Source organism: Anarrhichthys ocellatus, unplaced genomic scaffold (genome assembly GCF_004355925.1).
Source record: "Anarrhichthys ocellatus isolate YVR2014 unplaced genomic scaffold, GSC_Weel_1.0 scaffold11, whole genome shotgun sequence".
In the NCBI taxonomy this organism is placed as follows: Eukaryota; Metazoa; Chordata; class Actinopteri; order Perciformes; family Anarhichadidae; genus Anarrhichthys; species Anarrhichthys ocellatus.
This window is the reverse complement of record NW_022280041.1, coordinates 12,169,245-12,196,336: the sequence shown is the minus strand read 5'-3', so window position 1 is coordinate 12,196,336 and position 27,092 is coordinate 12,169,245. Positions and strand designations below refer to the sequence as shown.

Below are 27,092 nucleotides of genomic sequence, written 5' to 3'. Positions count from 1 at the left end.
CACACAACCCCTGGGGATGTGGTTCATTCCATATACGGCTGTGAATGGAAATTTGTCGTGTGCCACCCACCCAGTTCTCTGTGGGGGCTTCAGGAACATGGGAATCAACTGTTACCAACACAACACACAACATCACAAACACAGACTTAGTAGTCATTAAATCTCAAAGGGGTGAACTACTAGTTGTTACTTGACTAGTGAAACATATGAGGGCAATCGATAAAAACAAAAGAGAAATAAGAACTACCTTCACATATGCAGTTTTTTGGCACTTTGAGACTTTATTAATGCTTATTATATATAATTAATTCCTTATATATCAGGTGTAAGTTATTGCTGTGGAGAATATTGGATAACAACGCAAAGTAACAGCGCAACATAACAGCGCAACGTCACAGCAGAACTTAACAGCATAAGTATAAGTAAATAATCTTTAGCAGACCTTCTTATGTTACGTTGTGATGCAAACGTAGAAAGGTTGTATAACAAATGTGGTTTCACATGGGACTCGAACAGCGATTTTCTGGGTAAAAGTCATATAATTCTTCGTCATATACCGCTCAATACCGAGGAACTTTCCATAACGGTCACTCCATGTACTACATCACTTGCTTTGCGTTGCTCGTTGTAATACCTCACTTGCTTTGACCGGATGCAAAAACAACCACATTCAACATATCCGTAGTATGCACAAATGTACAATGCTAACAGTTTTTCCTTGCATCCACTCACTATATTTAACTCTAATGTTAACATTTTTGTGGACTGATTTGACAGGAAGAGAAAACACCATGTAACCACAGCCACAGAGTTAGCTGTTGTCATAGAGGCTTCAATGAAATGTGCTGAAGTAAAAGTTCCCTCACATAATAGGGAAACCTCTTGCGAAAACCTTTTCATGAAGCAACTGTGTTTTTTTAAACTATTTTTGTGTTGTAAAGTTCTTTACGGTAAAATGACAGCTACCCATGTATGTTGCAGAGGAAACAATTTGAAGAAACAAGGAAAGGGCAGTGATCACATGATGTGAGTAAGAGGAGAGGGAATCCCCTGTTCCACTAGCTGACCTTTTGACCTTAAGGTTTTGACTAACTGGCACTGAACAGGATGACATTGTGGATTTGAGTGTTTGTGTTTGCTTTTGAGTTCTTCAACCATGAGGATATGCCTGAAAAAACACACTAAAAATAAACCCTAAAACAGAAGAAGAGACTTAACATGAGACAGTGTGTCATCAGGCCGGTCTGAACCGGTGAGCTTTGATTTATATCAGGAATAAGATTTTGCATTGCTGCAGTCTATTCTTGCAAACCATGCAAACCATGTCGCACTTTACAAATAACACGGAAACAACATCAGACAAAAACTGCAGAGTCTGACGCAGTCACAAGTTTCTTGGTCATTTGGATGGATATTCATCAGTAAGCTGCAGCTTCATGGTTGTTTGCAAAAAAAATAATATTAGTCAGCTATAAGAGATTACTGCAATGCAAGATCTAGGAGCTGATTCAAATCAGAACTCACCAGTTCAGACTGGACTGATGACACACTTGTCACATGTTGTCATTTTTCTGTTTCGGAGTATATTTTCAGTGTGTTACTTTCAGGTTATCCTAATGGATTCCCTCCCCTTCTACTTATCATATATTCTCTACAGTGGTGATAGATACATACATGTATAAGGGATGTTGTCATACAGTTAAGTGTGGAAACGTCATGTACAGTAAATATAGAGAATGTTGAAAGGCAAAAAAGTTAAACTTTGAAATATAGTGAAATATAGTCATAGTAGAATTGAATGTAGATACTTGTCCAGCAAGAGTAGCTGGAAAGTGGATGATGGTGGATTATTGAATTATGATTGAAAAACATATTCATACATGTAATTACAAAAAACTAACATTTTAGAGCCTTTGAAAATATGTTTTTTAATCTATAAAACTATTAGAAATATGAATTATTTATCGATAATATAGTGAGACCAAATTAGCGACTCACTATGGTTTATCTATTGATAATTCTATAACTTCTATAACTTCTTTAGAAATAGCTTTTGTGTTGATCTTTGTGGTCCATGTGGACGGAAGCAGAAGTGTTTCTAAGCATCAGATTCCCTTTGAAAAACTTCTCAGTTTACTGCAACAGGGTGTGACAGTCTGACCAGCATGGTCCTGGTTCTGACTCTCCTGGGCCTCCAGCAGCGGGGCGACGGTGTTGGCTCCCAGCAGGGATGGGCGGATAAGCAGGGGAAAGCACTGCTCCTGGAGCTAGAGGATCACCAAAGTCATTAGGATTCATCCTCTGAGGAACATGAATGTATGTACAAAAAAATAATAAAATAAAAAGTAATCATCCAGTAATTGCTGAGACATTTCAGTGTGGACGAATTGGGTCACTTTCACCAACTGATATAAATGTAACCTGAGAGTGCATCCGCATAAGGTGGTTCAATTTGTAGAATTTTTCCTCACCCTCAGAAAACATTTACCAAAACTGTCAAGGGAGGAACAGACAGGACCAGCCCTGGTTTTGTCAGGTTTTGTCATGTCACGTCAGACAACAGCACATGCCTCATGGGCTTAATAACAGGAAATGAATCAAGGGGCAGAGATAGATACTTCCTGACATCGAGACTGAGAATAAAGGTTATCTTATTTGTTTTGGACATTCTTAGAACTGTGGTATGTTGGAAAACACATTGAATAGAATGGTATTGAGGTGGTAGGTGAAGCGCAGTGGCAGACTCAGGCTGTCTGGGACAGGGTTTGAAAAAAATAAAAAAGGGCACCAGTTGCATCTGCTGAGGCACCAGCACGTAGCCTATATGGTATTGCGTTGCATTTTCTCCACTGGTTCCGGCTCCGCTTCATCACACTTCATCTCCCATAGCACATCCAAGAGGGAACTTTTACTGTGTTTACTTTTTTCATATGGGGGCATGTGGGTTGACGAACCGGTTCTCTTTCCCCAACTCGTCACATGTGGGGACACTTCCTAAAAATGACGTTCCCATATGTCGAAACTGCATCGCACATTACGTTTTGAGGGACACATATTTTGACGTGGATTACGTTTGCTTTTGACGTATCACAATTTCCAATCACAAGTCTGCGTAAGGAGCGATTCACACACTGCAGGACTAATGAGGGAAATGGGAAGCAGGTGAGCAGGAATGTCAAGGTGATGGGACAGTTAATGTGTGGCAGGAAAACCACTGCCGACAACAGAATGAATTATAGGAGTTGTGATTAGGGGCTGGGTATCAGTATCGACCGAAATAACCCAGTACCAAGTACAATCCCACTATCACAGAGCCTGCCTCTGCACGGCTCTCAACAGATAGAAGTCTGATATGGCGGCTAGAAGCTAACGGTGCAAACAACGGTAACAGTGCTGGAGCTATCAGTGTTTACCTTGGTGGGAAACGGTAGGGTGGGCATTATGGTTCCACAACGACGGCGTCCTGTCACGTTGGTTATCAGCGGTAATTGTATGAGTGCTGTACAGGGTGGCGCTGATTAGCTAGCCAGTGGGACACACTGATGATCGGTATGAATGAAGTACTCCATTGGTATCACTACCACACCTATCAGTGATCATGTATTCCAAACCTATTTTTGCTCTTCATTGGTTCTTCTGGTATCTCCAAAGGAACACATTCATCACAAACAGCGTTCCTATAAAAAGGAGAAAGGGAAGTTCAAGTGGGCTGTGTGTCGTTGATAACAACACAGACATGAGGGGAAAGCTGCAGCTGTGACCGGTAAATGCATCATCTCAAGAGAATTTGCATGACACATTCATTCTTGATAAAAGCGACAGCCGCTTTCCATGACCAAGAATGACCTGAGCACAACGTAGCATTATTCATGCTGCTGAGTTAGCGCCATCAGCCCACTGTGTGCTAAGAGTTTCCAAATTATGAAAGCTTATTACTTTTAATGGAAAGTCAAACTACAAAGAATATTCAATTTGTTAACTGAAATGGAATCAAAACCAAATTATTTTCCGTATCCAAATTTCAAAAAAACAAAATGAACTTAAACTATTGAAATGGGCTAAAACAAACTAATAACATATTTGCATCTCTTGAATTTTCATAATAAATGACAATAGCACAGCAATAATCAACCACAGGGCAGAATAGTAAATGACCCCTTAATAAAGAAAAGTAAAACAAACTTTTCTCAACATTCTTAGAGCTCATAATATGACTTTTTGGTTGTACTGGACATTAGTATATTATTATTGTCATATTATTATAAATTATAGTAACGCTCAGTAATAACTACGTATTAACCTGCATACAAAAAATGGACTTCTGCACCGACTAAGAATAACGTATTATGATATATTTACAGCTGAACAGCTCTGTATTAAGAGATCATACTCGTGAACCTATTGTATTTTGTAGAATGTCCGATAAACATTTCTGTAACAGACTTTTAAAAGCATATGAAATTATCCGGTTAAGTATTCTGATCTTTTACATCAGTAAAAGTATACCACACATTAAAAATACTACAGGCCCACCCTCCGATTCCCCCTCAGCTAAACACGGCAAGCCCTATCAGCACTGTTAACATTCTTTGCGCAGTTAGCACAGTTAGATTCGAGCCGCCGGCTCAGCCGTCCCCGGGTTGAGAGCAGTGTGGAGGCAATAGATATGCTCTAAAAGATTTTAACTGCTATCAGCTAAATGTACTTAAGGTACAAGTAAAAGTACTTATGGGGCAGTAAAATGTTCCCTGTCAGTGTTTACTATTTTATATGATGTTTCTGTTTCTGGCAATGCATTTTCCAGCTGATCGAAGAGGCTTTTAAAATAGTTTATTTAGCTTAAGATGTGGGAGAATTCAACTAATAAAGGAGCATTTCATCCTTGATGGTTGACGTCCGTGTGTAAGCAACTGGATGTACGATATGATCTCTGATGGTGAACCACAAAGTAGGAGTTAAAAGGAATGGAAACTCTACCGTTTGGCCTGTGTTAACCTGCATGTGGTTAGAGTGAGTAAGTGGGTGAGGTTATGGTGAACCAGACCAAAAGTACAGACAGAAGATTGGCACGCTGCATTCATGAACACACTTGCATTGATCTAGACATGCACAGTTACATAACCTGGCCAGTTCCTGCTGACCCTCCATGAATCCAGACAAAACACTTACCTGCTCTCCAACCCAGCAACACACATACATCTAGATAAGCCCTGCAGGGAATTTCACAGATAGCACACACTGGACTCTTGGCAAGTTTTCTTGTCAAGCTGCAATTGCCAAAGTCAAGATTGAACTTCAATTCTACTTTTGAACTGAAGGTCCAACCCAAGCAGGGTGTTTTGTCGTAGCCTTCCAAAACGACCCATATTGGCATTTTCTTATCATTTTTTATCAGCCTGATCTCACAGAAATAAGCTAATTGACCACGAGCTCTTTACAGGTTGGGTTGGGTAGCTTGGGCAATAAATCCTGGTCATTTCACGTGTTACTGAGGTATCACATCGTTTTTCAGTGTCTTCCAAATCTGTCACAAATTATGCATCGCAAAAGAACCTAACCTGCCACCTTTATGGTTTAGGGTGGGTTACGTTTAGGCAACTACAACTAGAAAGATGGACAAATTGACTGGTGGTTGGAGAAAGGACGCTAGCAGCGGCCTTTGGTGTCAAAGCAACGTATCATCATTTAACGGTTTGTATGATATGTTGTGAAAAGTTTTCCAATGAATGTCCAGCAACTAGAGCAATCAATGCAGAACCTGTTCGGGCAGCAAAGCTGCGTTAGGTTAGGTTTAGGTAAAGATTACGGTGTGGGTTAATCTAAGTATGTTTGTGATGTAAAATAACTACTGTACATTTGTTACGGTCTCCTGGGTGAAAGTCCTGTGTTTTGTTTGACCCACCCATTCACCTCGACCTCCTCCAGACATGGATTTTATCGATCTTCATACTATGTCACCTGACTTCCTTGGAGGCAGCCCTGCGCCTGGCTCATGATTACAAGGGTTGTATTTGAATCACTGCATTACTTTTTGTAGCGATAAGTAGAGTGGTCAAAGTCACAGGCCCTAAGGTCCTACCCAACCTCTAGCCTAAGAGGCCTTGTAATGCTATGAAAGCATCACAATACATCACCCTACAGTCAATACTCCCATGACCACCAAACGTTGTTTGTCAGGTAAACAACAGTTGATTTAAGATCTTGACCCAAAGACCAAAGGTTCTGTTTGGGAGGTCTCTGTTTGGTCTTTGCCTTTTCTCTCCTTACTGTTTGCAGAAACGCTTCAAACATATATTGATTTCTTTGCACACCAAGTCTCGACTTAGCTCCACCCCACCTCTTTCTTCCTACCTGCAGAGGAGAGTGACTCACCATCTCTATTCACATTTGCACCACCCATGAGTTTGTCTTTCAGCTCTGCACCCTCATCTCCCATAACTTTGATAACAGCGTCTTACAAGAAGACAAAACAAATAGTCTGGTGCTCTTGGGTGTGTATTTGTGTGCACACGCGAAAAAACACAAATACAGTAATATTACACATGAGAACTTTCCACTGAATACACTTATTCATTCACCTCTAACCCAACCCTGTTCCCCACCTAGTGACACATCGAACCCTAACCACAAGGAAACACAGCGCACTTTAATAAACGGTCTCAGTGTGTCATTCTGACCATCATTGAAGTGGACCGAATCACATAAAAGAGTGCAGTTAATAATTGAATGTGAAGTGCTGAGGAGAATATGTGGATGTGTTTGTGGTTGGAGGTACAGAAATACAAACGGATGACAAATCAGAAACAACAACAACAACGTATGAAGTGTGTTTGTAAAAAGTTGGTCACGTTGGCTCATGTTTATATTTTAATCTCACGGTGTTGGCTGATTTGTGGTCACTGATCAGAGATGTTATTTTATTAAACAAATGTATTACTAGGCAACAATGCCCTCTAAAATGGGACATTGCGTCCTTTTTTATTTTTTTCCACAGAGAGTCAATTTCAAATACCCTATGAACATGTTGGATGAATATTTATTGATATCCATCACCTTCCACCTCACAGGAAGGGATCAGGAGATGTGTTTATAACTGAGTCAAACTTTCTGTCTGTGTATGTTTGTGTGCACACGAGTGCTTATTGGAAGTCCGACCCCGTTGAAAGCCCCAGCATTCTCCCAAAAGATATTCCCTCGTTTAGTGTTATTTATTTGTCCTCGCTGCCTCCGTCTAAGAGCTCCACCACCGCACAGCGGCTGTTGTGTCTCCCGGTGACTCGTAACAGTGTTACATAAATGGACCTGATTAGACAATACACTCAGCTAGACTCAATAGTCCAGGCTGAAGCTGTCAGACAGTGGTGTGTGGCTACCACTGAGGACACAGATGTTATGTCGTCTGGAACTTGGCAACCTGAAGTGCATTTTACATTTGATGTTATTTTATTCAAAGAGACCTTTGCACTGCTTAAATACGTTTTAAGAAATCGGTCAATAAACCGCTTCAAAAACAGAAACTCTGAACAGAAAGTGTCAGTCCTGCTGGGGGTTTAGCTCCGTTAGCTGTAGTGGCCCTGTTAGCTGTTAGCTCTATTAGCGCACCGTTGTAGTCAGTGCTCAGCACAAAAAATATATTAGGCTGATGGGTCCAGCATGCGGGGGTTAACCGTGAACAGACATACACACTCACATGTGAACACACACACACACACACATGACCGAACATACAGTATAATCTCCTGGCGGAAAAAATTGTGACATTTTTTTTTCACCAGAATTTGTCAGAGTAGAAAGAAGACGACTTCTGGCCATCGTGTAGTAGAGGAACAATGTGGAAAAAACACTTTTTTTGGAGGCGCCAGAGATTATTGAATGTTCCAACTGGACCTTCAGCCAAACTTTTAAGTACATTTTTCCTTGGTCTTTCAAATAAAAAAACTAAAAGGGCACATAGACTTGCACCCACCTCCCGGCAGTGATTCACTCCTCACAGGACCATGACAAACGAGCCCCTTCAACCTCAGTCAACTTTCCCCCGCTGTGTTTCCCATCTCCCTCTGCGCACCGGTGAAGGTTCAACCCCTTCAGAGTTGCAAGTCTAGGCTCGACCCTGAGCACATTCTTCCCACTCACTACATTCACAGTTTGCACACTTCCAGTAAAGTGAGAGCTTTACGACAATAACAGAGAGAGCAACGGAGAGCTGCTTTTAATAAATGGAGCGCAGGTTTGGCTGCTGCTGGTTGTAGGATAAGTGTTAACCACCGTCACTCAACCGGGCATGTTTGTTGCCCTAAGGCCTGACATGGAAAAACAGTGTGGAGCTCCATTTATTGATAAGATCTTACTCATTTTTTCCCATGCAGTGCTTCTCTTGAGGAGGGTCCCGTACTGACCTTTAAACCACTTCCTGCTCCCTTAATATTTGATATGAGCAACGCACGGACAGAAAAAGAGACGGAAGAGATGTGGAAAAATAAATATGTGTGAAGCACCAGAAATCAGATCCAGCTGTGTGTGTGTGTACTGTGTGAGCTGTGTCCCAGCTCCATGTTATATATACTAATGCATGCAGCATACTTGGATTGGGATATGGATAAAGAAAGTCTAAACATAAAATAGTCATTCAGAATACAAAGAAAAAAGCTGAGAAAAAGCATGAAGCCTTTATACTTCTATGCTAAAATGAGATGATTGTCTATCAAAAGAACATAAAAGATTTCCTTTAACTAAGAGAAACAGACTTCCAAAAATGTTTTGAAGTCATGCTTTCATTTTTAAAGCTGCAGTGAAAATGTTTTGGGGCGTTGTGGTGTGGAGAGCTGCTCAAAACGTCCTTGAAATGTAGAAGAAGACCCAGAAGAAGAAGGATGGTTGATGAAAACGTGGGTCACATGATGATGTAAAGATGAGTCAGAAACCTGCTGTGTCACGTTTAATGTTGTCTCCATGTCTGTATCTTAACATGACAAATGATGTCTGAGAAATGTGACTCACCATCTACTGTGAGTGCAAACACACTGTATTTATATTTAGGTTATTACCTGATACACATGTGCCGGAACACAACTGGAACTCCAGTTGACTCCAGGTGTGACGGGAAATGAGCAAATACACATGAGCACTCGGGGCTTTGAATCACTAATCAGTTCAATGATGGAATTCCATGCTTTTTCTGACTATAATCCATAACCACATTCACAATAGAATAATGATTTGTATCCATCACGCAGGTCAAATACAGACCTCTCATATTCTCATATTTGTTTATTCAGTAAAGAGATAGTTCGGATGTTTGAGGTACTTATCCAGGCCCATATATTCTAAATATAGCGCTCACTTAAACTAATATTGATTGATTTGGGCCTTTTTAGGTGTATGGCTTAAATATGGTTTTCTGCCTCTGAAAAACACACAGGTGGGGAAACACACAAGGGCAGGAAGTGAAGACTGACACGAGAGACAACAGGCAAGTGCCAAAATAAAACAGGAAATTAGACAAATACTGAAAGAAGAAGAAAGAAAAAGAAAACGTAAAATTTTGTGGATTCCTAGTTTGACATCAACAACAGCTTTACTTAGTGTACAATATATATATATATTTGTAACTGTGAGGCTTATATGACGTGTGCATTCCAAACAGGGAATGTTCCAATAATAGAGAATAATAGAGACTGAATGTGGTTAGAGAGGAGGAAGATGAGTGGCCTGGTGCTTTGGGGGTGATTAGTAACAGGAAGTAACTCATGGATAATGAAAGTTACACACAGGAGAAAATATGTGTGTTGTATTTCTAAGAAATGTTCAGAATGTAGAATATTTGTATCACTCATAATAACTTGATGTAGTCACTGAAGGTTTAATCTCACTATCCAGACATCATTGTGGATTGTGTAAGGTTGGGCTTTTTGAAATTATGCAACTCTGCGATGGATACAAAATAAAAATTAACGTTGTGGCAGCGACAGGTGCTGCTGTCTGTTACAAGAATCTGTGTTTGATAAAAAAATAAGTGGAAGCATAAAAGCATGTGTGACAAAATAATCTCAGCTAACAGGTTCAGCCGTTTTTTCTCTCATGGTCACCCGTACCATTGTCAAGGTCAAGAATGGGCTTCCATGCTGATCAATAAGATGGGCAGGGTTATTGTGATCAATCATTTCATATATTATTGATATAATCTTTTCTATTTTATGTAAGCAGATTGACGTCTAATCAGGATAATGAAAGTTGCACATTGCAAGACTGCAATTCCAATGTTAATCTTATGGCTTCTTAGCGTCGCTCTGTGGTAGCATTCAGTTACTACAGAACAACAGAACTGAGAGCGACTCCAGCCTGAATGCGATCTATTTCAAGTCTTTCTGCTGTGACAAGCAAACTGAGGCTCTGAAATGAGTGCGTATAAACAAACATGCAACTACAAAAAGTCAAAACAGCATCACGTATGCATCCATACCTTATATATAAGTTGTTATGTCTAACAGCCATCAGTCAGGCGGCGCCGTGGCTTAGATGGTTAAAGCGCCTGTCTAGTAAACAGGAGATCCTGGGTTCGAATCCCAGCGGTGCCTTTTGTTCACAAAGGAAGGTTACATGTCGCTGTTTTCAGTATTGCTATAAATGTTCATATTTACTGTATGATATAGTACCATTATATCCACGGGACATTGTTGTTAACAACACTTTATACCCATAGTATGAATGGGAGGGAAAATATCCAATCTTCCTTCCAGGATTTCCAGCTACAAGTAAAAATTTAATTTCTTTGCCCAAGCACCGTCGTGCTAAAAGACGCTGCGAGCAGGGTTCGAACCTGCGCGGGAAGATCCCATTGGATTTCAAGTCCAACGCCTTAACCACTCGGCCATCGCAGCCAATGAATATATGTTGTCATGCATTTTGATGTTAATACGGTATTTAATGACGATATTGCGCTATATCGCGTTATATTGCGCTTATTTACCACACGAAGTTGGAGGGAAACAACGGAAACTTCAAAGGCACATGCTGTGAATCAGGGGCGTTTCTAGGATTCAAAGAAAGGGGGGCTTAGCCCCAAGGAGCAGCAATTTGTTTTGGGGCCCATTTGGGGCCGCGGATATCCATTGTTTCAGACAGCTCATAGATTGGTTCAATCAGAAAGAGTGTGATTTTGCTCTGTAGTTTTGCTTGCATTCAGTATATGATAACACACGAGACAGAATTTGAGGGTCACAGTGAAATTTGACAACACAAATATGAACTTTTCTCAAATAAAAAATATCCGCGTCACTCCCAAATCCTAATTCTTAAAGGGGCCGCACACAATGGATGGAGAATGGACCTGACAGTGTCAACTTTATATCGTTAAGTATGATGATAGGCTATTGGAGTGTAATTTGAAGGGGAAGAAAACATACAAACCAGAACGCACGCACATATGTAGCATGTTAGAGTTATAAATAACTTGTCCATGTGAGGAACAATAGTTTAATTTAATGACATCACCATTTTTGAGGGGGGCTTAAGCCCCTTCAGCCCCTGCTGTGAATTGACAGCATATTCCATTTCATTTCCTCGCTATTGCTAGGCAAAACGGCAATGGTAATTGTAAACGGTTTACTCTTCAGAGATACGTGGTTCTCACAGGACAGCAACACTAAGTAAAACACCATGACCTTATAGAATGTGATGCATTGCTGTAGATGAAACTACCCAACATTAAATTAATTAGTTAAACTTAACAGAATCTCAAACTAAACCCACCTAAAACTCTGCCCATTCTAATATTAAAATCATTTTCTAGGAAATAATAAACTATGATACACCAGAGACCTCACAAGATGAACAAGAGTATATCTAAAAGGTGTCCTTTGATGCACAACAGACACACTGTGTGAACTCATACCATTATATGTGCTTTATTAGAGACACAACTAATAATATTGCAGGAGCCAATATACCTTACTTAAACTCCTCTTGCTAGGACCTACACAAGGATAAATTGCTATTCATTAAAACACCCTTAATTGCTGGCAATAAATGTATTGCCATGACATCCAAGAATGAACACCCACCCTCCATTTCCGTTAAGTAGTCTCATACAAGATCTGTGAAAAAAGGATGTTTAATTTAAAAGGAAACACAACTCTTCTTGAGTATTTAAGTGACTTTAGGAAATATCTGTCCACAATGCCCGTCCTTAGTAAGATATGTATTCAATAAGACGTAACCATGACAATTCAAATTGTATGCATTTTCACAAGCGCTTTGCTTAAATACTCATGATCATCTCTGAGCCACACCCAGTTTGTTGCTAAGATGATGTGTAGGAGAAGTGTGTTGTTGGTACAAAGATCAGTGATTCATCAGCTGATCGGCACTCCCTCAGGTGTTTCCAGGAGGCCTATCATGCAGTCTGCTGATCATGTTTTCTCTATATTTAGAATGTTGAATCTATATTGGAGTCGACTGAGCTTATTCAGCTTATACTGTATATCTCGGTAGACAACATAATGGTTTGTCTAACTGTGAATGTATTTTAGTATGAAGTATAATTAAGTAAGCATTAAGTCTTTCTGAATGTTGCATTTAAGTGTACTCCAGAAGATTGAAAGCATAAATGAACAGATCAAAATTAAATTCTGTTCTATTCACAGCGACCAGTAGGTATTGCATTATCTGGATATTTCATCACACACATGTAGATCAAGTATCAATATTGTTAAACTACTTAAAGAGTAAAATCCTGATGCTGAAAATGTATCATACACTGCAGCCCTTCTAGTGGAGAAAACATGATGTAGTACCCTCTAGACCAGAGGTAGCCAACACGTTGCCCGCGGGCACCTGGTTGCCCGCAGGGACCACGTGAGTCGCCAGCAAGGCATGTTCTAAAAATAGCACTAGGTCCCCATGGAGCTCCATCTTAACATTTTAGTTGCTGTTCATTTTGAATCAAAATCGCATTAATGTAGATTTTAAAATGACGATATTTCTTGTCACCAACCTGTTTGCAACTGAGAGCTACTTCTCAGTAGTAGGAAGGGCTACTTGTTTGATACAAACTTCCTGAATAACAGAGTTGCACAGATCACCTTAATAATAATAATATGTGTGAAGAGACTGTCTGATCACATGTCAATGTTAATTATTCCTCACAATAATTATTAACAATGATTTCCACAACAATGGTAGGAAACAGATATATTTAAACATTTATTTCTGTTATTCTGTTTCAACATTTGAAAGTCAGAGGTATCACATCTCTGATATTTTTGTAAACATTTTTGTATGAATAAGCACATTTGTAGCATTTGGTTCAAAATCACACCTGTTATATTTTTGTACAAATTATCACTTATAACATTTTTATGAAATCATTAACTGTCATATCTTCACATCATGTCTTATTTGTACTAACCACTACCTTTGTAACATTTTTGAACAAATCATAAACTCTGTCCCATGTTTATACAAATCATCAGTTATGATTATCCTGTGTTGTTTGGCTTTGGAGCGGATGCCATTTATGATCTTCACGACAGGAGTCATCACATGATCAAAGCCGGTGACTTTTGCACATAGCGCCTGCTGGTGAATGATGCAGTGGTAATGTAGACATTTTGGGAAGTCTGGGTCACCTTTGCATTGCGCAATAAAGCCTGCATGCCAGCCCGTCATGGCGGGAGCCCCGTCTGTTGTCACCGACACCAGCTTTTCGAATGGTACCTTTTTCTCCACGAAGAAACTAGTAACCAGTCTCGTCTATAGCCGAGGGGGGGGATCCAACCCTCCGAGGCGCGCGAGCGTCTTTCGGGCGCCCGCGTTCAAACCTCTTTGAAGTCTGGGCCTTTTCGGTCGGATTGCGTTGCCTCGCCTCTACCCCTGCCACCCACGAGTTGTTGCCCCGCGGCCTGTTCCGAGGACTGACGGACCTGACGACGGGGTGCGCTCGCGGCGCGCATCCGGCGCCAACGGGAAGCGCCCGCCATTCGGAAACTGAAACCTAATGCGGTACGTCGGCTTCGTCCTGGCTGTCCGCCGTACGCCTCCGGTTACCCAACTCTCTTATGACAAGAAATATTGTCATTTTAAAATCTACATTAATGCGATTTTGATTCAAAATGAACAGCAACTAAAATGTTTAGACAAGCTCCATGGTGACTAGTGCTATTTTTAGAACATGCCTTGCAGGCGACTCACGTGGTCCCTGCGGGCGACCAGAAGCCCGCGGGCACCGTGTTGGCTACCTCTGCACTATGCTAAGGTGCTTTTCTAGTGGAGAAAAAATCCATGATGAAAAACCCTCTGATGAAAAACATATAGTATGTTTGGCCTTTAAAGCTCATTAAAGGCCATCCACTGATTCACATGGTTTTCATATATTTGAGAAAATGCGCCTGCCAGGACAAATCCACATTCCTTAAACATTTATGTTTCAGTTGTCAGTTTTTCCCATTGGTTACCTAACATAGTTGCTCTTGAACTTTAGACTATAGACCATTTCATTATTGAGCCATAAATTTAGAGTACCACGCAGATGACACAGTGATCAATCATGTCATTAAATCATGTCAGCAAAGTGCAAACACATGCAGTGATGAATACAACACACACAAGTCCTCCAACCTTGTAAGGCCCGAAAATGTATATTCTGCTACTCCCCTTGGCACAATATACTCAAAAATAACTAAATTTAAAGTAAACTAAAATACAGCAGATTGCAACCACAACCCTCACAAAGTACACAGAATTCCCTCTGTCATGATGAATACCAATACAAATGCCCTCACCTCACTTTGGAGGAGTTTCCTCCCATCCCAGTATCTTTATGACTCTGGGACTTACACACTCGCACGCAGATAACTGACTCATGTAGATGTTATTTTTATGATTTTGAAGTCCAATCTCCACCTACAGAGCAGCTTGGATTCTCCTCCGCGAATCGCCACTCCTCCGCGAATCGCCACCTTAACGTGGTGGAGGAGTTTGAGTGGCCCAGTGATCCTGGGAGCTATGTTGTCCAGGGCATTAGCCCCTGGTAGGGTCTCCCAAGGCAAACAGGTCTCGGGGGAGAGCCCAGAGTAAGAGCGGTTCAAACGACCCTAATGATAAGCAGCCCACGGACTTTAGCCACCTCGCCCGGACCAGGGAAACCGGGGCACCCTCCCGGAGCCAGACCCAGGAGGGGAGCTCGTCGGCGAGCGTCTGGTGGCCGGGCCTTCGCCCATGGGGCCCGGTCGGGCTCAGCCCGAATAAACAGCATGGAGCAGCCACCCTGTGGACCCACCACCCGCAGGGACAAGTATCGGGGTCGGGTGCAATGCAGACCGGGCGGCGGGTCAGGCGGGAGGCCTGGGCGAGCCGATCGCCGGCGGCATAGACTAGCTCTAGGGACGTGGAACGTCACCTCGCTAGCGGGAAAAGAGCCAGAGCTGGTGCAGGAGGTGGAGCGATACCAGCTAGATATAGTTGGACTCACCTCCACACACAGCGCTGGCTCTGGAACCAAGCTCCTGGAGAGAGGTTGGACTTTGTCCTTTTCCGGAGTTGCCCAGGGTGAGAGGCGCCGGGCGGGAGTGGGGATACTCACGAGCCCCCGGCTGAGCGCCGCTGTGTTGGACTTCTCCCCGGAGAATGAGAGGGTCGCCTCCATGCGCCTACGGGTTGCGGGGAGCAAGGCTCTGACTGTGGTTTGTGCTTACGCACCAAACAGCAGTTCAGAGTATCCGGCCTTCTTGGAGTCGGTGGGAGGGGTCCTGGAAAGGGCGCTCATCTACCGACTCCATAGTTCTCCTGGGGGACTTCAATGCTCACGTGGGCAATGACGGAGAAACCTGGCGGGGGGTGATTGGGAGGAACGGCTTGCCCGATCTGAACCCGAATGGTGTCTCGTTATTGGACTTCTGTGCTTGCCACGGTTTGGCCATAACGAACTCCATTTTCGAACATAAGGTGGCTCATAAGTGTACCTGGTACCAGAACACCTTAGGCCGGAGATCAATGATCGACTTTGTAATCGTATCATTTGATTTGCGGCCGTATGTCTTGGACACTCGGATGAAGAGAGGAGCAGAGCTGTCAACTGATCACCACCTGGTGGTGAGTTGGATCAGATGGCAGGGGAACCGGTTGGAAAGACCCGGCAAGCCCAAACGTGTAGTGAGGGTGAACTGGGAACGTCTGGTGGAGGACCCTGTCCGGGATGTCTTTAACTCCCACCTCCGGAAGAACTTCTCTCACATCCCGAGGGAGGTTGGGGACATGGAATCCGAATGGACCATGTTCAAAGCCTCTATTGTGGACGCGGCCGCTAGGAGCTGTGGCCGGAAGGTCATCGGTGCCTGTCGTGGCGGCAACCCGAGAACCCGGTGGTGGACACCGGAGGTGAGGGAAGCTGTCAAGCTGAAGAAGAAGACCTTCAAGGCCTGGTTGGCCCAGGGGTCTCCCGAAGCAGCTGACAGGTACCGGCAGGCCAGAAGGGCTGCAGCTGCGGTGGTCGCAAATGCTAAAACTCGGGCATGGGAGGAGTTCGGGGAGGCCATGGAGAAGGACTTTCGGTTGGCCTCAAGGAGGTTCTGGCAAACCATCCGACGGCTCAGGAAGGGAAAGCAGGGTTTACCCCAGGCTGTTCTCAGCAGGGGGGGGAACTGCTGACCCGGACAGGGGACATTGTCGGGCGGTGGAAAGAGCACTTTGAGGAACTCCTAAACCCGACCAACATGTCCTCTGCAGAGGAGGCAGCGCCTGAAGATCTAGGGGGAGGCTCACCCATACCCCTGGCAGAGGCCGCTGAGGTAGTCAAAAAGCTCCTTGGTGGCAAGGCGCCGGGGGTGGATGAGATCCGCCCTGAGATGCTGAAAGCGCTGGACATAGTTGGGCTGTCCTGGCTGACACGCCTCTTCAATGTCGCATGGGGGTCGGGATCAGTGCCCATGGACTGGCAGACCGGGGTGGTGGTTCCCATTTTCAAAAAGGGGGACCGGAGAGTGTGCTCGAATTACCGGGGTATCACACTACTCAGCCTCCCGGGGAAGGCTTATGCCAGGGTGCTGGAAAGGAGGCTCCGACCGTTTGTCGAACCTCAGATACAAGAGGAGCAATGCGGATTCCGTCCCGGCCGTGGAACAGTGGACCAGCTCTTTATCCTCGCAAGACTACTGGAGGGGTTCTGGGAGTTTGCCCAACCAGTCTACATGTGCTTTGTGGACTTGGAGAAGGCTTTCGACCGGGTCCCTCGGGGGTTCTTGTGGGGGGTGCTGCGGGAGTATGGGGTGCCGGACCCATTACAACGGGCGATCCGGTCTCTGTACGACTGCAGTAGGAGCTGTGTCCGCATTCTCGGCAATAAGTCAGACACGTTCCCGGTGTGTGTTGGCCTCCGCCAGGGCTGCCCTTTGTCTCCGGTCCTGTTCGTGACTTTCATGGGCAGGATATCTAGGCGCAGCCTGGGGGTGGAGAACGTCAGGTTCGGGGGTCTCGGGATCGCCTCTCTGCTGTTTGCAGATGATGTGGTCCTGTTAGCCTCCTCGGATCATGACCTCCAGCATTCACTGGGGCGGTTTGCAGCCGAGTGTGAAGCGGCGGGGATGAGAGTTAGCACCTCCAAATCTGAGGCCATGGTGCTCTGCCGGAAACCGGTGGATTGCTCCCTCCAGGTGGGGACGGAGTGCCTACCTCAAGCGAAGGAGTTCAAGTATCTTGGGGTCTTGTTCACGAGTGAGGGTAAGATGGAGCGGGAGATCGACAGACGGATTGGTGCGGCTGCAGCAGTAAAGCAGGCGCTGCACCGGACCGTCTTGGTGAAGAGGGAGCTGAGCCGGAAGGCAAAGCTCTCAATTTACCACTCGGTCTACGTTCCTACCCTCACCTATGGTCACGAATTCTGGGTCGTGACCGAAAGGAGAAGGTCGCGGTTACAAGCGGCCGAAATGAGCTTCCTCTGTAGGGTGGCCGGGCTCAGCCTTAGAGATAGGGTAAGGAGCTCGGTCATCAGGAGGGAGCTTGGAGTCAAGCCGCTACTCCTTCGCGTCGAAAGGAGTCAGCTGAGGTGGTTCGGGCATCTAATTAGGATGCCTCCTGGACGCCTCCCACTGGAGGTTTTCCAGGCACGTCCAACTGGGAAGAGACCCCGGGGAAGACCCAGAACACGCTGGAGGGATTACATGGAGGGATGACATCTCCCAGCTGGCCTGGGAACGCCTCGGGATCCCCCAGAATGAGCTGGAACATGTTGCCGGTGAGAGGGAAGTCTGGGTCAGCCTGCTTGGCCTGTTGCCACCGCGACACGACCCCGGATAAGCGGAGGAAAATGGATGGATGGATGGACCATTTCATTATTGAGCCATAAATTTAGAGTACCACGCAGATGACACAGTGATCAATCATGTCATTAAATCATGTCAGCAAAGTGCAAACACATGCAGTGATGAATACAACAGACACAAGTCCTCCAACCTTGTAAGGCCCGAAAATGTATATTCTGCTACTCCCCTTGGCACAATATACTCAAAAATAACTAAATTTAAAGTAAACTAAAATACAGCAGATTGCAACCACAGCCCTCACAAAGTACACAGAATTCCCTCTGTCATGATGAATACCAATACAAATGCCCTCACCTCACTTTGGAGGAGTTTCCTCCCATCCCAGTATCTTTATGACTCTGGCACTTCCACACTCGCACGCAGATAACTGGCTCATGTAGATGTTATTTTTATGATTTTGAAGTCCAATCTCCACCTACAGAGCAGCTTGGATTCTATGATATTTTCATGTTTCATTTTTACATGCTGCTCTGACAATCTCTGACAAGATAAAGAAAAGGACTGCTTGTTTATTATTCACATGTTTTTACTCATTTTGAAATGATGCATGGTATTATTTATCATTTTTAGTCGGTCAATCCATATAATCAAAAGTGTCACAGTAAAGTGGGAAAATTCCAGCATTTATCAAAAGAGCTTTGCACTCATAGCTGTTCAAACATAAGAGAGGACACAGTGTGACGGCTTGCATTCATCACACTGACGTGAAAAAGAAACACACCCTATATTCAAATACTGACTGCACCCTGCTGAGTCCCCAGCCTGGATTAGCCCCGGAACCTCAGGGCCCCAGGTCTTCATAGAGTCAGCTTGCTGAGTTTACAATGAAAACATCTCTCCTCAAACATTGTCGTAGTGCAATTTCCCAGCATTTGGAATCTTACCACAGTCTTAACATTTCAGAAAACTACAACGCCTCGTCATTACCTCTACTTTGCAGCTCTGTGACTGTCTCTCTGTATTTTCTCGTCACCAATTAGAACTCATCACCTTAAAGAGATGGTCAGCGTACTTCATGTTCAAAACATTTGAAAGGACTACAAGTGTCTCCTTCATCCAGGACCAGATGCACATGGTGGCTTTAAATAATCATATGAATAAAGAGATTTTCCTAACAACTTCTGAATATTTATTCCTGTGATGGTGAAGGAATGTATTGTGTGAGTGAGGGTCAACACAAGAAGTACAAACATGCCATCAATCAAATTCCTTCATCAAATATGAAATGTCATATTTTCTGTGTACTGAAACAACCAGAGTCAGAGTCAGTCTAAAAGCTTATACAAGACGTAGGTGATTTCAAGTAAAATGCTCACACTAAAACCAACAGCATGGGCCTTAAAGGCAGCGATTAGATCTCACTTTCACAGATAACCCTCATTGTGAGCGTCACTGGTGATGGAGCGAGCCCGAGATCAAAGTACACATACACACAAGTTAAGTCAGTCTGGTTGCTATGGAAAACAAAGTTTAACAACAATTTGATTTGCGTAACAAAAGCAACGAGGCTGGAAATGTAAGAAGACCGAGACAGAAGACGGCGTCATCAGTTCAACCCTGTAAAGTCTGAAGCCTCAAATAATAACTCAACATTCTATATCTTTTTTCTGCGTTTCAATAATAATAATTACCATAAAATTGCTTGGATAAATTGATCAAAATCCAAAAGAGATGAGGTGGGACCAATCATGGTTTTGGAAGTCACAAGTAAGTCTCAAGTCTTTGCACTGAAATCCCAAGTCATGTCCCAAGTTATGTCCCAAGTCATGTCCCAAGTCATGTCCCAAGTCATGTCCCAAGTTATGTCCCAAGTCATGTCCCAAGTTATGTCTCAAGTTATGTCCCAAGTCATGTCCCAAGTTATGTCCCAAGTTATGTCCCAAGTTATGTCCCAAGTTATGTCCCAACTCATGTCCCAAGTCATGTCCCAAGTTATGTCCCAAATTATGTCCCAAGTCATGTCCCAAGTCATGTCCCAAGTTATGTCCCAAGTTATGTCCTAAGTCATGTCCTAAGTTATGTCCCAAGTCAAGTCCCAAGTCAAGTCCCAAGTCAAGACCTAAACTTTGTGTTTCGGGTCCTCAGCAAGTCCTAAAATCTAATGGCATGTTAAACACCATCATGTTTATTTTGTTCAAACAAAAAAAAGTGTGACTGTTCCGTTCCGTATTCAGTTCCGTGTTCAGTTCCGTGTTCCGTTCCGTGTTCCGTTTGCCATGAAAAAAAAAGAATATGAAAAAAATATAATGATTTAGTGTTGACTTGCTAGGAGTGAATAGCGCCAATGTGAGTCGAAGTCAAAGGAAATTAATTACACTTTTTAAATATCATACTTTTTAATATTTGGGCCTGGGGGAAGGTGACAAGTAGACTCAAGTCCATGTGAAGTGAGAGTCATTGGTGTTTATGTCCAAGTCGAGTTGCAAGTGTTTTTTAATAAAGTCATCAAATATGTGACTCGAGTCAAAAGGATATAATGTTACTGTATTTCCATTTCACACACAGACAGAGACGAGCCTTCTTCTTACACACATCAGCATACATGAAAAGGTGTGTCCATGTGATCAAAGTGTTTTGTTTATTACACAACGAGCTCCATAATGTCTCAGAGTACAAGTTGGTGATTTGTAATATAGTGTTTGATGGGCATCCCCACCCACCCTGTGAACTGCTGAGAGGTCAAAGAGCACACACACACACACACAAGCTCAGATACACACCTACAAAATCACACGCAATGAAAACACACCCTGTCCCTATCACCAACGGTTACTCATTTACGCATTTTGCAACATCAAGTAATGCAAAAATTCAGCATCCACCCCCCCACACACACCCCCATACCATTTCAGCCCTCTATATATAAAGTCCTCCGCTCTGTCCCTCTGTGTCCTCCCTGCTAAGTAACAGTTAGCCATGGATACACTAAAGTTTCTATTCCTGCTCTTGTGGATATGTGGAGGACAGGCAGAGCACAGGTGAGTCCCCAAAAATATCACATCCAACATGACAAATCACTTGTTACATGATTTATGATTTTGGCATACCAACAATTCAAAAATTAGCCGTCAATTTATAATTATATGAAAAGCAATACATTTCTAAATGTTTCACAAATTTTTTAAAAATGGTGAATAATTCCTTTTCTGTCAATCCACTAATCTTAAACAATGCTAGTTATTCAGATTTCTGCATGTATCATTCAGAAGAGTTACCTGTGTTTGGACTGGAATTTAATTTAATTTTAATTTTATATATATTTTTTTTTTTAAATTTTAAACAAATAAAAAATTGTGTTGCAAAAATATATATATTTCTTTCTTATCTTGTTAATTGTCTTCCTGAGATTCCAGACCCTTTTGTTGGGAACTGCTGCTCTGTGGTATCAGTGTGAATTCACATTAAATCCATATAAAGATGGTGCCTTTATTGTACACGTTGTGACATAATGATTATCTAATGCAGCATTACACTTCATACCGACTGCTCATAAATGGGAGCAGTGTCTCGTTTCTCAAGTCCGACACATGGGTCACACTTATTATTGTTTGTTTTGATGATATAAACCTGTTATAATTAACCGTCTCATGTTGATGACTGCAGCTTGTATGTTGCCAATTTTAGTAAATAAGCTCTTGTTTTTATTGACGTTAGATAAATCTACACTTTACATTTCAGCGGTCCAGTACATTTATCTCTGTGTATCTGGATCTACCTCATACAACCATAGAGGTGATCCTTAAAGTATTTGAATTACTAATTTGTCCGTGGTAATGTTTTGGATATCAATTTTTTAATCTATTGCACTGTATTCACTTTATATGTTTATATGTTGGACTAGAGAGAAACGTCTTTTCAACTCCCCTGTATGTTCAGTACATTGTGGAATTGACAATAAAGCAAACTTTGAAACTTTGAAACTTTGAATGACGACAAACAAGGTGCTTTTAACCAAACTTGACAAACAAATCTGAATCTGTTCATGTGTCTCTCTCTCTCTCTCTCTCTTTTACAGCCTGCAGAAAACACAGAGAGATGGTATGTTTGTTTTCATCATGTAATAAATCCTGTGTATTTTCTAGAATCTAAATGTGATTATTTGTAGAAGTTGGATGGCATGCTCACACAGTGCTGAGACAGTAGCATGACATGTGACTCCACCATACTATCCTCATGGACTTTATCTCTTTACAGCTCCTTTTCTTCACTATCCATAACATACAAACACATTAACACTGTGCAGATGTGTTAACACAGATCAGACACACACACACAGAACGCTACAGGGGGATAGCAGTCCTCACTCAGAGCCCTATAAAGAATCACTTCCTCTAAGAAATGATGGGTAAGCTAGTGTAACCCACCTCTGAGGTAAGTGCACACTGGACCAGTGTCTGGATTCATAATCCAGACACTGTGATGAGCAGTAATCAAGTAAATGATTAAACAGAACACAGAGGTAGGTTTAAAGCCAGATCATTGGAATGACACACATTTAATAGAACAGCGTTCAATCTTACTCTGTTTGAACTGTCTTTGAAAGTGGATGCACCCTAAATAAAATATATCTCCTCCCAAAAATAAGAAGAACGTTCTGGTTAATTGTTCTTTGAGGCCTCACTCGTACCACACTGACAGCAGGGCCGGTGAAGAACCTTAAGGGTCCTGAATCCAGGTGCTCCTATGGGTGGCTCGTAATGGGAACATAAGCTTCATTGTCACAATACTGACACCTCGTGGTCACCGCACAGCAGCAGCACAGTAATGTACAGAGTTACATTAGCTTCATAGACTGTGAAACTCCGAAAATTCACACAATGTAAATAACACACATACTAATATTACACACAAATATTGTCATTCCCTTCTATGTTATAGAAATGCTGCATTATATTAAATTTGCGGTACAACTCAGTGGCTAAAGCACCGCGAGGGCTATGCTAATTCACAGAGCTAGTAGCATGTGGCTAATGCGCCGTAAACCGCGAGTGTTTTGATGTTCGTAACTCACCGAGGGGTCGTTTTAATAGCTGACTGAACTCTTAAATGCTCAAATAGTTTTTACATCAAGTACAAGTAATGTTTCCTGTGTAATATCACTCCATGATTTCTCCCTCCATGCTCTGCTTGCGTCACATCAGACTGCGTCTCTCTAACCTGAGTGAAGGAGGCAGGACTTGAGTTATTTTTTGCACCTATTATTAATTATTCCACCTTGAACCAATAAGTTTGTTTGTCGTCAAGTTTCTTCCAATAGAACGCTCACTGATGCCAAATTAGATCATTTGAGCTAAAACTGAAAATAAATTAAATACAGAATAAAATAAAGGGGAATAAAATAAAAGATGTGGCTATTAATACAATTAAAATAATGATTAGTGAATGGAGATTATTTTAAATGTTTTAGTAACTATTTTCCAATGAGTTACACCAGCATAGATGCTGGCATTAGATTTCCAAACTTGAGGACATTGCCAAGATCAGATTCAACATTTTTTTAAGTGTTTGTCTTTGTGTTGTCATCACAGCAATAAGCTTGCAGATGGATTGATGGAGGTTGTTGAAGTTATGGATTGATAAAATAAATGGGTATAGCTTTGGATGCAGGGCCCGTTCATAAGATAAAGTTGTTCAGTGGTGCATGACGCCAAAATGGCTAGACCTCAGTGTTTTAAATGACCCAGGTCTTCTGGGTCATCTAGTCTGCAATGTACAGTATATATTAGGGATTTTACAACTCGTGGGACTTCAGCGAGACTCATCTGGAACCAAACCTATTCTCATCGATCCATCTTTTATCTTAGAGCCACTCATCTTGTATTGGCCCAGAATCTCAAAAAGCGAGATCTTGCTAATAGTTGCATTGAATAATTCATAGCAATGACCACGGATTGTTTTGGTGGTAAATTATATCAATTGCTGTTATTGACCTCTGCGATATCCATTTGTCTATCTCCCTGTGTCGTCTTTGTGTTTCTGCAGCTGTAGTGCTGACTTCCTGTGACTTTAACCAGGACAGTGAACCATTCTGCAGGTTCAGTCAGGACAGCGCAGACAACGGTGACTGGACCCGACACACAGGCTCAACCCCGACACCTGGTACTGGCCCCAGTGGAGACTACCCTGATGGAGGTCAGTCCTGAATGCATGATTTATCTGAAATATCTCATTTCTGTACAATTAGTGTAACCAATGGCCAGGCCATGATTGAGGTTAATTGAGAGTCTTAAGATGGACACACTAAATTATGACTCAATACACGTCTTCTTTTGTCTCAATCTGTCTGCAGCGGGCTACTATATCTACCATGAGTGTGACAATGTTGCTAATGGACAGAAAGCGCGTCTGCTGAGCGCTGCCCTCTCATCATCGGCCTCTCAGATCTGTGTCCAGTTCCGATACTACATGTATGGATCAGACAATCAGAATGTGTTGAGTGTTCTGGCCAAGAAGCCCACCGGTGATGAGGAGGTCTGGAAGAAGATGGGTATCCAGAGTCCATCCTGGCTGAAGGGCTCTGTCACCGTGTCCAAACCCAGCAGTCAGAGCGTCACTGTGAGTGTCATGAAATATTCTAACAAAAAGTTAATTCTTTCTTAAAAGTTAATTCTTCTAAATCATTTTTCAAATATACTTGGGTTTCCCCCCAATTAAGTCTGGATGGCTTTGACAGACCTTCCTAATGCACAGACTTTAAATTGTGACCAATAGCAAACATGAACTCAATAAACAGTTCCATCTATAAAAGCTGCATATGCTAAATTGGTTGCTTTTGACTGGACCCCAGGACCCCAATACATTGGTATTTCTAAAAATCACTAATTAAACCGGAAAAAGAAAACAATGGATGGAAACACATTTACTGTTTTGTGAAAGAAAAACTATAGTGTTGGGCTGACTTACTGAGTTAATTGCCACAATAATTAATTCAATCTAACCAGATTACAAAACTGAAATTAATCTACAACTCATGTGCAAAGTACAATTGCTGTATTTTTATCATGTAGGGTGATAAGGTATGCTCTGTGTCCATAGATTGTGTTTGAGGCTCAGAGAGGCTTCAGTTATTCCTGTGACACAGGTCTGGACAACATCGTCATCACTGAAGGAGCATGTCCCGGTAAGCTTACACACTAACACGCTCACACACCTCGACACAAACACAAATTGCTGTATCACTGATTGTCTAAATGTTTTGTTCACAGCTTGTGTGTCTGGCTGTGATTTTGATACTGGTGATTTTTGTGGGTGGACGACTCAAGCTGAGAATCCTGCTATATTTGGCTTCGACCAGTGGACTGGATCAACTGAAACTGAAGGCACCGGGCCTGATGATGACTTCTCCAAACCTGGATGTATGTGGTTTTTCTTTTTTTTGCTAACTTAAACAAATCTCAAAACACTTTTCATTGACTTTGTATGAATTTTGCCATATACTTCAGTTGATTTGATTTTGATTTATTCTTACCAACATGACAATTGTTTATTTTGATCCTTCCATACATAGTGGGCTCATACATGTTGATGGATTCTACCGAGGCTATCCCTGGAGCCAAGTCTCAGATCACAAGTACTCTAATAACCTCCTCCACTGGATGTCTGGACCTCACCTTCCACTACTACTTGTACGGCACCAGCACCACCATGGAGCTCAGCGTCCACACCATCACCACAGGTAAACGATTACATTTATTGTAATGTCCATACAGACAGGAAAACAGACAGCATTAACACGTTTGTTTCGTTTGAATTTGTTTTTCTGTTTACCAGGTGGAAGCCTTGGACCTGCTCTCTTCACTGTAAGGGGTAACCAGGGTCAGGGCTGGAAGCCCGCAGAGGTCCGGTACTTGGGAGCTGCTGCCATTCAGGTAAATACTTGAACAATATCTGTCTCTGTGTATGTGCATAGGGTTACATTAACTTTCTTGTCCCATTTTTATGTATTTCAGTTTGTGATCGTGGGTACCTTTGGAGAAACTCCTAAAACCGATATTGCCGTTGATGCTGTGTGTGTCATGACCTGCAAAGGTGAGAAACTGAACAGAGGGAATTCAAGTTACTCTCTGCACCATCAACATATGCATATGGTGTGTCAATGACAGGTGTTTTCATAAGACACTCTTTATTTTTAATTTATAGCTCTACCACCGGTAACAACTCCAGGACCAACCACACCTAAACCAACAACTCCTGGTCCATCCACACCTAAACCATCAACTCCAGGCCCGACTACACCTAAACCAACAACTCCCGGTCCATTGACACCCAAACCAACAACTCCTAGACCAACTACTCCTAAACCAACAAGTATGACAAGTCCTTATCAACGTTTGTTTCTTTATTCAATTCTTCAATTATTTCTTACATTTATTTTGCCCATCTACCAATTTCGTATTCTTTCTGCTGAACAGAGCCATGCCCTCCTGATGCAGACTATATAGAATGTGGTCCAGCTTGTATCCCCACCTGTATGGAACCTTCCACCAACTGTTCTGGCTCCTGTATCAGTGGCTGCTTCTGCAAACCAGGGTTTGTCTTCAAGGGACGGCGCTGTGTCCCATTGGAGAAATGTGGCTGTCTGGATGACCAGAATAACTATTATGAGGTCAGATATCCTTGTTAGCATACCCATATGTATACATTCCTGTTTAGTAAAAACATATAATGGTAATTATTAAATTACAAGAAGGTTGTACTATGTAGTTTTAGTGACACACGGTACTCATGGTTGATTCTTTGTTCAATTTTGTTTTAGCCTGGCGAGATTATATTCGGAGATGG

General features: G+C 42.5%; 1 protein-coding gene and 2 non-coding genes across 3 annotated transcripts in view; 2 read left to right on the top strand and 1 right to left on the bottom strand.

Moving 5' to 3' along the window:
• The first annotated feature begins 10,500 nt into the window (after positions 1–10,500).
• On the top strand, positions 10,501–10,574 carry trnat-agu (transfer RNA threonine (anticodon AGU)). Its single transcript has one exon. It is a non-coding gene; the product is annotated as a tRNA-Thr (tRNA).
• Positions 10,575–10,795: 221 nt separating this feature from the next.
• Positions 10,796–10,877, bottom strand: trnas-uga (transfer RNA serine (anticodon UGA)). Its single transcript has one exon. It is a non-coding gene; the product is annotated as a tRNA-Ser (tRNA).
• A 9,122-nt stretch (positions 10,878–19,999) lies between these two features.
• The window catches only part of zanl (zonadhesin, like), a 53,523-nt gene continuing 46,430 nt past the window's right edge, over positions 20,000–27,092 (top strand). Inside the window, exons 1-8 of the mRNA XM_031850974.1 lie at positions 20,000–20,018; positions 24,294–24,443; positions 24,601–24,866; positions 25,347–25,431; positions 25,574–25,666; positions 25,819–25,986; positions 26,082–26,179; positions 26,261–26,339. Coding sequence (XP_031706834.1) covers positions 20,000–20,018; positions 24,294–24,443; positions 24,601–24,866; positions 25,347–25,431; positions 25,574–25,666; positions 25,819–25,986; positions 26,082–26,179; positions 26,261–26,339 — 958 coding nt within the window. The remainder of the gene's footprint in view (positions 20,019–24,293; positions 24,444–24,600; positions 24,867–25,346; positions 25,432–25,573; positions 25,667–25,818; positions 25,987–26,081; positions 26,180–26,260; positions 26,340–27,092) is intronic.